The sequence below is a fragment of the Myotis daubentonii genome, chromosome 16 (assembly GCF_963259705.1).
Source record: "Myotis daubentonii chromosome 16, mMyoDau2.1, whole genome shotgun sequence".
In the NCBI taxonomy this organism is placed as follows: domain Eukaryota; kingdom Metazoa; phylum Chordata; class Mammalia; order Chiroptera; family Vespertilionidae; genus Myotis; species Myotis daubentonii.
In genome coordinates this window covers 18,951,775-18,965,220 of record NC_081855.1, presented here as the reverse complement: position 1 = coordinate 18,965,220, position 13,446 = coordinate 18,951,775, and the positions used below count along the sequence as shown (strand labels likewise).

The window sequence follows — 13,446 nt, the reverse complement described above, 5'->3', positions numbered from 1 at the left end:
GCTTAGCATGAGTTGTGAGTTTAACAAAAGCATAAGTGGTGCCTTAGAAACAAAACAAACGAGAATAGGAAGAACTGATGTTTTTTAAGGACATATGATGCTGAGACAAACACTTCCATACCTGCATAGGTAAAGCACCATTTTACTTCCTACAGAAATTCTTAAACCCATTCTCTGTCTTACGGTACTATTTCTAATATAATGTAGTAATTATCATTTATTAATGCTTCTGAGTTCTTCATTTGTCTTCACTAAAACATATTGAGAGTGAGTTATATTATGCTAAAGATAAGAGAGGAAAGACACAGATTCATAAGTAATTCATTTATTGATTATTTTACAGAGAGGAAGGGAGAGGGTTAGAGAGAGTCAGAAACATCGATGAGAAAGAAACATCAATCAGCTGCCTCCTGCACACTCCCCACTGGGTATGTGCCCGCAACCGAGGTACATGCCCTTGACTGGAATCGAACCTGGGACCCTTGAGTCCACAGGCCGACGCTCTTTCCACTGAGCCAAACCAGTCAGGGCTAAGTAATTCATTCTTAATATTTGTAGTTGTATGGGATGAGCAAGTAAATAGATACTTAGAGTGCAGGGTGATAAGACTGTAATAGAGGGTGCTATAGGAGTCAGTCCAGAAAAGATGCACTTATCCCTGGGATATTTTGGGGGGCGGAAAGTGTATCGAGGCTTTCCTCCAAGAATGTGTTAGCTACCAAAAAAAAGGAAAATGAGGGCATTGCAGGAAGAGAAACACCTATACAAAAACAGAGAAGCATAATAAAGCATAATAATTACCCAGAAGTACAAGTTAATCTGATTGGAGTGTCAAGTACAAGAGGGGAATGGTGGAGGGTTGAGGCTGAAGTGGGAGGCTGGAGCTTGATTATAAAGAGGAAATTTATGTGCAATATTTATTTATCAAGGTAGGGAAATTTGATGCATTTTATAACATTCCAGTCAAAATGGTTAGAACTGTTTCTTCAGTTAATGGCTCGAGTGTAATTATCCAGAATGCTTCATTACCCTACAGTTATGGAAAACTAAAGCAGTACTGTGCTTTCAAGTAATTGCCACATATATTTACATTAAAATTAAGTATTTTGACCAGTTTGCTTTAATTTCAGAGATTGCTTTGCATAAACCCACCCCTGTTTGAAATCTACCAAGTCTTACTAAGTCCAACGCAACATCACATAGCACTTATAGGAATAAAAGGACTTATGGTATTAGAATTACCTAAAAGATGGGGGAAGAATTCTGAATTTGAAGGTGGAAAATCAACAGTGAATTGTAGGTAAGTTGTATTTCCATTTAGTTGTTATCTTTTAATTTGTAATACATGCAGAAAATTACTCAAGACCATTGGTTCTTAAGGTATGTTTACTGTGAATACTCCAGATGGTCTGCACATTGGCATCTTATAACAATGTTTATAGTATATGTGTGATTATGCTTTTTATTCTTCCTGAATTATCACATTGCCCTCTCAATAGAAGTCAGGCTATTTTTCAAGTAGGTGAAAATAAGGAGTGTGTTTGTTTGTTTTTTAAATACATATTTTTATTTATTTCATTTATTTCAAAGGGAACAGGGGAGGGAGAGAGAGAGAGAAACATCAATAATGAGAGAGAATCATTGATCCACTGCTTCCTGCACGCCCCCTACTGGGGATCGAGCCTGTAACTCAGGCACGTGCCCGGACCAGGAATTGAACCCTGACCTCCTAGTTCAGTGATGGCAAACCTATGACAGGCGTGTCAGAGGTGACACGCAAACTCATTTTTTTGGTTGATTTTTCTTTGTTAAATGGCATTTAAATATATATAATAAATATCAAAAATATAAGTCTTTGTTTTACTATGGTTGCAAATATCAAAAAATTTCTATATGTGACACGGCACCAGAGTTAAGTTAGGGTTTTTCAAAATGCTGACACGCCGAGCTCAAAAGGTTCGCCATCACTGTCCTAGTTGATAGGTTGATGCTCAACCACTGAGCCATGCCTGCCGGGCGAGAAATAAGGTTTTTTGTTTGTTTGTAAAATATATTTTTATTGATTTCAGAGAGAGAGAGAGAGAGAGAGAGAGAGAGAGAGAGAGAGAGAAAGAAACATCAGTGATGAGAGAATCATTGATGAGCTGCCTCCTGTAAGCCCCCTACTGGGGATCGAGCCTGCAACCCAGGCATGTGCCCTTGACCGGAATCGAACCCGGCACCTTCCAGTTCACAGGCCGATACTCTATCCACTAAGCCAAACCTGGTAGGGCTAGAAATAAGGTTTTTTAATAGCAGTTATTATCTATGAATCAGACAGTTTATTCATAAGTTCAATTAAGTTTTACTTTTGTATTATTTTTCAACAAACTCAGAAAAGTGAGTCTGAAAGATCTGTTGAAAAGAATATAAGATAGAAATCCACCTTTAGCTCTAATTTATAGGTTGGGTCCCTTTGAAGTATTTCTAAATTTCTATTTCCTCATTTCTACAATAGGAATGATAATATCTGCTCTTGTATTTTTCTTACAAGGTTACTAAAAAGATCAAATAAGGTAATATATCTGAAAAATACTTTTTATTTTGATTCTTTGATATTAATCGAGTAGGTGCTTTGAATGCTCTTCTAGCAAGACTTAAGTGAAAGAAATTTGAAGGAAAGCAGAGCAAAGAGTGTTAAAATAGGTGTTCCTTTAGAATGTTTTTCATGGAAGAGCTACAAAATGTTTTGGAAAATTGTTGTCTTTATTTTAGTACCACTCCAATTGCTGAGAGATTTTTCACCAGTTCTACCTCTCTGACTCTAAAGCATGCTGCCTGGTATCCAAGTGAAATGCTGGATCCCCACATAGTTCTGTTAACATCAGACAATGTAATAAGGTAAAGTTTATTTTTATGTCTTACAGCTTTGTGAATAGGGAAGTTCTTTTTCTGTTTTCCAGTTAATAGCTCAAGGTACCACTAACGGGGTCCTTGGATGTTAGAATGCTTTGTCTGATGGCTGTTGTAGCCCCATTCTCAACATTCTAACTGCCCTAACTTACATGCCTTAATTACTGCTATTTCCTCTCAAAATCTTCCAGTCTCTCCTATCCTAATCTGACTTGTAAGCATTGATAAAATAATCTTCCACAAACTATTTTCTTTATGTCACTATTTTGGTGGTAATGTGACAGGAGAAAGAGAATATAATTGGGAATTGAGAGATTTGAATTCTTGTCCCAATGCCACTTCTGTCTTTGAGATCTCAAGCTTCTTTATAGGAGCATTAGTTCCCAGTTTATAAAATGAGCAGATTTAATCATTTCTAAAGTCCCTTTCAGGTTTTGTACTCAATGATTAAATGCTCTAAAACTACAGATTTCTTTTATCAGTTAACTTTCTGTATCTGCCTTATGTAAAAAGTTGATGGGGAGATTCTACTAACTGAGATACAAATACCTCCAGTTTTATTTTTCTTAATCACTGCTTTTAACTGCTCTACCAAACCTTCCTTCTGTACTGAATGCTTGATCCCGTAATGGCACTTTATACAGATCTCATAGCTTTCTGGTTACTTTTAGGTATAAAAACTAAGTCTGTCCATTTAAAACTCCGATCTCAAATCTATTTCAAAACTATATCCTGGGCCTATCACAGATCAGACCTTGAGGCATCTGAAATGAGTGGAGAGGGCATGATCTGCTCTTTGACTCACCTTGAGGTAGGGGTGAAGTATAAGGAGGGGGCTGCCTCCTCTGGGTGTAACTCCTTGATAGTGGGAGTAGGAAGCATGGGGTAGCTGAGGCAAACATCTTACCTAACTGGTTATCTGTCAGTGATGGGGCAGAAGGGTGGGGGACATATCCCTGATCCTAGATGAATTGAGTTCCACCTACTGCTGGTGGCCTGTTGATGTGCTAGTCTCTGCACCAGTGGGGTGTATGTGTTTTCTGGGGCAGCTCCCTCCATCATTGAGGAGCTGTCTCCCATTGGCTCTATTAGCTGTCCATGCCCTGAACCCACTCTCAAGAGTAGCCCCAAACTTGATATTCCTCCCTTCTCTACTTAAACTTTTTGGTCGTTCATATGGAGTCATGGTAACTGCCAAGATCCTTTTCGTTGCCCTCCAGGGACCACAGAGAACTGGGCATACTATCCCATGGTCCTTTCTTATGCTGTGCCAGCCTCCCTCCTTCAGATATGTTCATATTAGATACCACATAGTGATCACATGCCCCCAACCCTAGGATATCGAATGTCAGTTTTGCCCAAGAATTCCCTTTGTGGCCTGTAGTTTTCTGTAACACATCTGGCATTCAACTCAAATGAGATACTGATCTCCCTTTATTACAGGCACTCCTAAATCTCACTTTCTCTTAGAGCCTTCCCTGTCCACCCATTTGGTTTTGGAGTTGGGGATAAAGAAAGGAGGGATTACCTCCCATTACAAATATTGTACTGTACTCCTAAGGACTCTTGACACCCTCTGTCTTAGTCTTCCTTTTCTGTGTGCTGGAAAAGAAGATAGTGGGAGATAGTATAGTCTAGGCCAGTGATGGCGAACCTTTTGAGCTCTGCGTGTCAGCATTTTGAAAAACCCTAACTTAACTCTGGTGCCGTGTCACCAGAAATATAGAAATTTTTTGAATTTGCAACCATAGTAAAACAAAGACTTATATTTTTGATATTTATTTTATATATTTAAATGCCATTTAATGAAAAATCAACCAAAAAAATGAGTTCGCGTGTCACCTCTGACACGCTTGTCATAGGTTCGCCATCACTGAGCTAGGCCTTCCTGACTTAAGCCTTAAAGGAAGTATCTGGCCTCCATTATTAAAGGTTCTTTTTTAGACATGGGGTATTTAGCACTTCTCTTTTCCTAAGCTGTGGATTTTGTTGACAATTTCAGGGCAATAAGAAATTCTCACAATGTCTGTTGCATTTACTTTTTCACTATTCCCCATTACAATATATACTGTTTTGTGCTTATGTATATTTTGAAGTCAATAAAGTTTATAGGAAGACCACAGTGAATGTGTGTTCAACTGGATCAAATTTTCATTTAAAATATTTATTAGATGGTATTTTATTGGTAATGGAACACACTAAGTTTTAAAATCCTTAATGGGTCAGACAAAATAAGTGATTAATTTTGTTAATTTGTAATAAGACTTCGTAAGAGACATTGGATTTCTAATAATATTACTGACCTTTTGAAAATTCTTTCTCTTTTTAACAGTAGCCATATATGCTGTGAAAATTTAAGTTATTTTAAATTAAAGTGATTTGGTAAAAATATTTTTTTAAGTTTTAAACTTTCCTTGAGAAAATAGGGATGGCGTGATAGTTTTTATATCACAGAAACATGTATTGTAGGCTACATGTCACTCACTCTGCTGGTCAAAATAGTGAGATGTAGTTCCTTCTCTAGTGAGATTTGTTGTCTAACAGGCCGAGGAAGATGGGTATATTTGAAGGGAAGCTGGCAAACTTAGGGGCAGTAGTGAGATGACTAGACAAGGTGAGTATGGCTAAGGATTTAGGTGGAAGAGACAGGTGCAATGCCATGGAGTAGGCTAATAAAGAGTTTGGGTAAGGATGGAGAATATTTCTTCAGGTCCCAAGGAAACCTCCTAATGTTAAAGAACAAATGAAGTACCTACTTTGTCAGTAACAGCAAGATCTTTGACAAAGAAATGGTTGTGGTAACTGGTAGGAAAATTCTCAAGAACTGACTGGATGTAGAAGAAAGGACAATTTTGGGAAATGAAAGAGAATTTTAAGTGCTGGCTTCCTTCTCTTTTGATTGTTAGAATTTACTCTCTACGTGAGCCCCAGACACCCACTAAGGTCATCGTACTTTCAGAAGCAGAAGAGGAAAGTCTAATACTCAATAAAGGGTAAGTTTTTATTTGTGTCATGATATGCTTTTCAAATTAGGTTATTGAGGTTATAAATGCAATTTTAATAGAGATTGCAAATTTTCCAGGGGTGACTTTAGCATGCTTTTGGTAGGTGAGAAATAAGCAAAAGTAAGCAATGTGACTAAATAACAAGAAGTTACAAATCTGAATGTCTTTGTAACTACTAGCTTGATATGTTTTTCAAGAAAGTTTGGAAATGTGAGTGGCTGAAACTGATTCCATGTTGTATCTTGAATAATAGAATAAATTTTAATATTGCAAAGTACAGAAAAGGTGAAAGGTGAGAGTGTTGGGGTAGAGGCCTACCAGCTTATTCACTCAGCCGATTGCTGAACTCCCAGACCAGCAAACTAGTATCCCAGAACCTGGAGTGGAACATAGATAGCCCTTCTGATTCCCCTGTGACCCTGGCTTTTATGTTTTCTTATCCACTACAGAGGCAAATTCCTGGCTACTTTGACCACTAACCCAGTCACTCTTGAACTCACAAATCTGATTCCTCTGGCCTCCTGATCAATCTTTCTGGTGATTACCACACATGATCACCTACAGTGTGTCTTTGTCAGACTTACTTCACTTAGCATTATACCCTCTCAGTTCTTCCATGTTGTTACAAATGGATTTCATTCTCTTTTTATGGTCGAGTGATATTCCATTGTATATATGTACCACAATATTTTTATCCATTTGTCTATTGATGGGCACTTGAGATGCTTCCATATCTTGGCTATTACGTACGTACATAGAGGTGCATATATCTTTTTTTGGTTTCTTTAGATAGAAACCCAGAAGTGGAATTGCTGGGTTTTTATTATTACTTTTTTTTTTTTTTTTGGTACTATTTTAAATTTTTTTAGGAACCTTCATACTCTTTTCCATAGGGACTGCACCAATTTGCAATCCTACCAACAAGGCCCAAGAGTTTTCTCCACATCCTTGCCTACACTTGTGGTTTATTGATTTTTTGATGATAGCCATTCTGACAGGAGTGAAGTGATAACTCATTGTGGTTTTAATTTCTTTGGTAATTAGTGACATTGAGCATCTTTTCATATGCCTATGGGCCACCTGTATGTCATCTTTGGAGGGTTCGTTTAGGTCCTCTGGCATTTTTTAAATTGGATTTTTTTTTTATATGTTAAGTTGTAAGAGTTTTTTATAAATTTGGGATATCAATCACATATCGTATGCATCTGGCTAATATCTTCTCCCAGTTCGTAAGTTGTCTTTTTGTTTTGCTTGTTTCCTTTGCTGTGTAAAAACTTTTTAGTTTTCCCTGGCCAGGTGGCTCAGTTTGTTGGAACATTGTTTGGTATACCAAAGGTAGTGGGTTTGATTCCTGCTCAGGCCACTTACCTAGGATGGGGTTAGATCTCCCTGGTCCGAGAGCATGCAGGAGGCAGCCAGTCTGTGTTTCTTTCTCACATTGATATCCTCCCCCACCCGTCTCCCTTCCCTTCTCTCTCTTTCCCTCCCCCTTCCTCTCTCTCTCAAATCAATGTTTAAAAAAAGTATCCTCAGGTGAGAATTTTAAAAAAAAACCTTTTTAGTTTAATGTAGTCCCATCTGTTTATTTTTTTCTTTGTTTCCGTTGTATCAAAAAAAATATATATCACTAAGAGCAATGTCAGAGAGTTTACTGCCTATGTTTTCTTCTAGGAGTTTTATGGTTTGGGGTCTTAATGTAAGTCTTTAATTCAGTTTATTATTGAACTGATGTTTGGGAATATTAAGAGCACAGATTGGGGTGTGTTCCTTCACAGGATTTTCATCAGCTTCTACTAGGAGTTAGAGGTTGCCACCAACCTGGGGTCACTTTGATTCTCTTTGATAGCCCCAGAATTGAAAGTTTCAGTTAAATGATTCTAATGTCTTACAGCAGCAGCTACTTCAGTTTCAGTGTGTCCATCTCCACAATAGGGAAGTAACTGCCTCTGGGAGGTGATAGGCCCTGTTGTGGTGTCAGGACATTTTCTCCCCTGCAGTGCTTCCATAGCTTATACCTTCTTCTGACAGACACATGTCTAGATGAGAGGCAAGAGAGTCATGCAGCTGTTCAGAGCTTTGGCTCTGGTGTCAACACAACTAGCTTCTAATCTCAGCTCTTCCACTTGTCAGCTGTGGCATTTGAGCAAATTATTCAGTTGCATTAAGCTTCATTTCCATAACTATTCCACAAATATAAAAAATAATAATAGTCTGATTCCAAATCTTAGCTATGGTGAATTGTGCTGCTATGAACATAGGGGTGCATATATCCTTTCTGATTGGTGTTTCTGGTTTCTTGGGATATATTCCTAGAAGTGGGATCACTGGGTCAAATGGAAGTTCCAATTTTAGTTTTTTGAGGAAACTCCATCCTCTTCTCCACAGTGGTTGCATTATGCTGAGTGAAATAAGTCAGAGAAAGATAAATATCACATGATCTCACTCATTTGTGGATAACAATGAACAACGTAAACTGATGAACAAAAATAGATCTAGAGACAGAGAAGCATGGATCAGATGCTCAAACCTCAGAGGGAAGGCAGAGGAGGGTGGGGCTAAGGGGGAGAGATCAACCAAAGGACTTGTATGCATGCATATAAGCCTAACCAATGGATATAGACACTGGGGGGTGAGGGCATGCGTGGGGGGATGGGGGGACAACGGGAGGATAAGGACACATTTGTAATGCCTTAATCAATAAAGGGAAAGACATTTTTAAAAATAATAAGCTAGGGTAGCAATAGTTATAACAGACAAAAAGTAATAATAATAGTGCTCATTAGGATTATTGTGCAGAATAAATGAGATCATGCATTAAAAGTACTTAGCATGGGTCTTGGCACAGATAAGTCCTTATTAATTGATACCAATTATTATTAGATAATTAGAAATATTACTAAATTTGATAAGTTCCCACTAAATTTTAATGGCTTGGAAGTTTAAGTCTCTTTAATTTCTATGTCTGTTCCCATTTATTGTCTTAATTTTTTAGTTTAACTCACGCAGTTCTTTTATTCTGGATATTGGGATTTCTCATTTTTAGCTTCCTGATAACCATATAACTTTCCATATGATAAACAAAACTATGATATGGTACTTACAATACCTTACTTAGAATGATGTTGATTATCATCTGTATGAAATTGTGGTTTTATTTTAACCATATTCATTAACCTTGTATTACTCTGGAATCTTTTTGAATAATCAATTACACTAAATTTTAAAATTATAAGAACAGCATGTTTTATCATTTATCTTTTCTGATTATAAAGATAATGTATAGCCCTAACCGGTTTGGTTCGGCGGATAGAGCGTCGGCCTGCGGACCCGAGTCCCAGGTTCGATTCCGGTCAAGGGCATGTACCTTGGTTGAGGGCACATCCCCAGTGGGGGGTGTGCAAGAGGCAGCTGATCGATGTTTCTAACTCTCTCTCCCTCTCCCTTCCTCTCTGTAGAGAATCTATAAAATATGTATTTTTTTTAAAAGATAATGTATATTTATTATAGAAAATTGGGAAAACTATAGTGAAGTATTAAGAAAATGAAATCTTTTGTAGTCTCCTATTGTCTGAACTCAATATAGCAACCAGAGTAGTACTTTGGGTATAAATCAGATCATTCTACTTTCTTGCTCTCCATACTCCATTGACTGCCCCCTCTCCAGCTTCATTTCTCCCTCTGTGCCTTGGCTCTCTAACTTTAACCACCTTGGTCTCTTTGCCATTCCTTAGACACCATTAACCACCTTCCTACCTTAGAGCCTTGCATGTGTCCTTCCCTCTGCCTCAACTGCTCCTTCCCTACGTAACCCAGATGTGCTCCGTTGCTTCCTTAAAGTCTCAAGTATCCTCTTACCAGAATCCTTTCAGACCACCTCCTCTAAAAAACAGCACCTCCATCAATGCCCTCTTACCCTCCTTTATTTTTCTTCATGGCATCATTTTCTGACGTGGTGTTATCTGTTTACTTCTCTGTTGTAGGTCTCTATTACTAAAGAGCAGGGCCTTGTTTAATTCACTGGTGTGTTCCTAGAACTTGCAACAGAACCTGGCACAGAGCAGATACTTAGTAAATATTTGTGGAGTAAATGCATCCTACTATTCAGGTGTAACTATTGATGTTTTCATGTTTTCTTCCTGTTTCTTATTTGTGTTTGTGCATGTCTCTATTTGTATATTTTTATTATTTGTGTGTCTTTATAATTAAAGTAGCATTATATAATTCTATGGCCTTCTTCACTTAATTTTATGAGGATTTTGCAATGTTGCTTCACATTCTTTATAATCAGAGTTTTTTGGTATTCTCTATTGGTTGACTACACTTCCATCCCATCTCCTATTATTGGACATTTTGATTTTTTTTTTCAACAAGTTGGTTTTTAAATCTCTTTTCAGGAGGGCATATACTGCATCTCTAGGAGAAACAGCAGTTGCATTTGACTTTGGGCCATTGGCAGCCATCCCGAAGAATATTTTTGGACAAAAAGGCAAAGATGAAGTAGTGGCATACCCACTGTACATCTTATATGAGAATGGGGAGACTTTCCTTACATATGTTAGTCTGTTACACAGGTAAGTTGAGGAGGTGACCCATCTAAATGAAAGCCCAGATTGTGCTCCAGTAGAGATTGTCATAGTTCAACTTATTTACTTATTTATTGTCATAGTTGGAGTTATTTATTTATTTATTTATGTATGTATGTATGTATTTATTGCCATGGTTTGATGTGGGATCTATGTTTTTGAATTGTGGAAGGTGTTGTTTGGCTTGCACCATTTGGAGAAAGATCTGGTACAGATCATAGGACCTTTCATTTACTCATATTAATATAGGAAAATGCGATAGTATTCTTGGATAATCACTTAAGATAAGACTGAATTTGTTTTCACAAAGTGTAGTCAACCAAAAAAGTATTTATTGTGTTATCATATATGAACAATATATTGTGGGGGTGGTTAGACATGGTAATCTGGTGTCTTATGTCCCATCTGTGGGAAAAAGACATACATACACAAGAAAAGATAATTACCACATCAGTACAAAGACAGTAAGAACCCAGAAGAAGGAGAGATTATTTTGATTGAAGAAGTTACAGAAATTTTCATAGAGAAGCACTGATGTTATGTGGGATTTAAAGTTCTAATGCGGGATTAAATGAAGCATCAAGAAAGGGGTAAGAGCATTTTAATTACCAGGGAAGCATGAAGTAGAGTATGAAAGTAAAAAATGCAAGTGTCATTCAATGAGATATTTGGGGCTAGAGGAGAGGATTCTGGTAGGGAAAATTAAATGATAAAGCTAGAAATATCTGCCCAGGGAGAAGTTGATGGATTTAAACACCTAGTTAAGGAATGTGGGTCTTTTCTGTAGGAATGGGGTAGTAAGAATGTAGTGATGGTTTCTCAGCAGGAGAAGATAAAATAATTGGTTAGGGAAGGGACTGGAGCAGAGAGACTTTAAAAAAATTTTTTTCTACTAATTTCAGGGAGAGGGAGAGAGATAGAAACATCAATGATAAGAGATAATCATTGATCCGCCACCTGCACTCCCCACACTGGGATCCAGCCTGCAACCCGGACATGTGCCCTGATCAGGAATCAAACCATGACCTCCTGGTTCATTGGTTGAAGCTCCAACACTGAGCCACACTGGCCAGGCAATTGTTTTTGTTTTTGTTTTTCAGAGAGACTTTTAAAGATGCTGTTGTAAAATTTATCTTAAAGTCTACAAGAGTTTGAACTGCGATGGTGTAATGCAAAGGGAGAAATGAACATAGCAGATACTACAAAGGAAGGATCAATAAGACTTAGTTATTGTTTGGATATGGTAGTGAGCCATTAATAAATACTGAGATCAGGAAGGGCAGCTAATTTGGGGGAAAGAGGATATAATAGAATTGTACACCTGAAACCCATATAATTTTATTAACCAATATCACCGCAGTAAATTCTTTTTTTTTTTTTAAAGTAGTTACAGGGAAGAGAGAGAGAGAATGCAAAATTATAAAGATGAGAAAAACTAAAGAGCTTGATAGATTGCAGAATGGTAAGGCTTCACTACTAATTGCATTTTCCTTGACAGAAGTGTTCTCTGCCTTCCACACATCTCTCTCAGGAGACTTTTGTGTAACATTATTACTCTCTCCCTCATTTGTCTACACTATGATCTACCTAATAATCTTATTCCCAAACCTAAAAGTCATCTACATTATCTTCCATCAGTCCAGTCCCAACATTCTATTGATTTTAACATGAAAATTTCTTGATACATCCTTCTCTCTATTCCCTTGTCCTTCCTTCAGACCCTCATCATCTTCTGCCTGGGTCCTTCTTAAAGGTTCTCTCCATGTCGTTCTCCTTACTACTCTCACTACCAGATGAATTTTAGTAGAGTGAAGCTCCATCCCTCTTGATTTAAACCTCAGGCGACACACTGTCCCCCAGCAGATAGACTCTGCGCTCTCTAACATGCCATGGAGATCATCTGCTTTGTAAGCCAGTCCTGAAAATCTGCTTCACTTCTTTGTTGCCTTAGACTTTGTACTTCACCTCCCATCACACCAAGCTCAGTTTCCTTCTTGCTAATTCCTTGTCTTTCATGCCTCAGGACTTTGTATATGCTGCTCCCTAGCTTGGGGTGTTTACCACCCCTTCCCAGAATATACTTTCTCCACTGATCTGTGATGCCATTTTTATACACCTCACTTTTTTTGTACCTTTCTGTATTTCTCAGTAAAGCTTTGGATTGTTACACTTACTAGTATCACATCGTAGAGTAATTCTGGTTAAATGTCACGTCTGTGGGGGTGTCATGTAGCTCTCAGTAAATGTATTTATCTAATTCAATTAAATATGTGGGTCTGGAGCCCTGAAGATAAGCAACATTTCAGGAGAAAAAAATTGAGAGTCATCAGAACATAGATAATAGTTAATGGTTTAACATGCTGTCATGTATGTATATTTTGAAAAGAGAATAAAGCTTACAGCACCAATACTTTTTCACCCAAATATGTTTCACTCTTTCTTTAGCCCTGGGAATATCGGAAAGCTGTTAGGTCCATTGCCTATGCATCCTGCGGCTGAAGATAACTATGGTTATGATGCTTGTGCTATACTCTGCCTACCCTGTGTCCCCAACATCTTAGTGATTGCTACCGAGTCAGGAATGCTCTATCACTGTGTTGTGCTGGAAGGCGAAGAAGAAGATGACCAAACAGTAAGTCAGCCTAGTGTGTGTGCACATTTGTATCTCTGGCACCTAGTTTACATCCTGTACCAACATAAATGCTTAGATGAGGAATTTCATTTGTTATCTGACACCTCTATATATTTTGGTTATTGAACGAAGTTAATCTTAAAAATTTAAATGGGAAGAAGTTAGAAGATGCCCAACTTACTTGATCCACCAACCTACATATTTCTTTCTTGACTCTACCAAATTGGCAATCTTCGCTGACAAATATAAAGAACTTTTGAGTCACTGATTTAGCTCTTCTCGGAACTTGCTTATTCCTGTCTTTCTAAAAGAAGGGAGACTTTTTTCTCTTTGA

The 13,446-nt window shown here is 37.7% G+C and overlaps 1 protein-coding gene across 5 annotated transcripts in view; it reads left to right on the top strand.

The window, feature by feature from the left end:
- Positions 1-13,446, top strand: part of NUP88 (nucleoporin 88) — a 33,544-nt gene that overhangs the window by 3,002 nt on the left and 17,096 nt on the right. For 2 of the 5 annotated variants that reach the window (XM_059668976.1, XM_059668975.1), the window contains exons 2-6: positions 1,131-1,300; positions 2,755-2,880; positions 5,799-5,885; positions 10,292-10,468; positions 12,926-13,112. In XM_059668976.1, coding sequence (XP_059524959.1) covers positions 1,131-1,300; positions 2,755-2,880; positions 5,799-5,885; positions 10,292-10,468; positions 12,926-13,112 — 747 coding nt within the window. The remainder of the gene's footprint in view (positions 1-1,130; positions 1,301-2,754; positions 2,881-5,798; positions 5,886-10,291; positions 10,469-12,925; positions 13,113-13,446) is intronic. The other 3 variants (XM_059668977.1, XM_059668978.1, XM_059668980.1) reach the window with 3 other exon arrangements.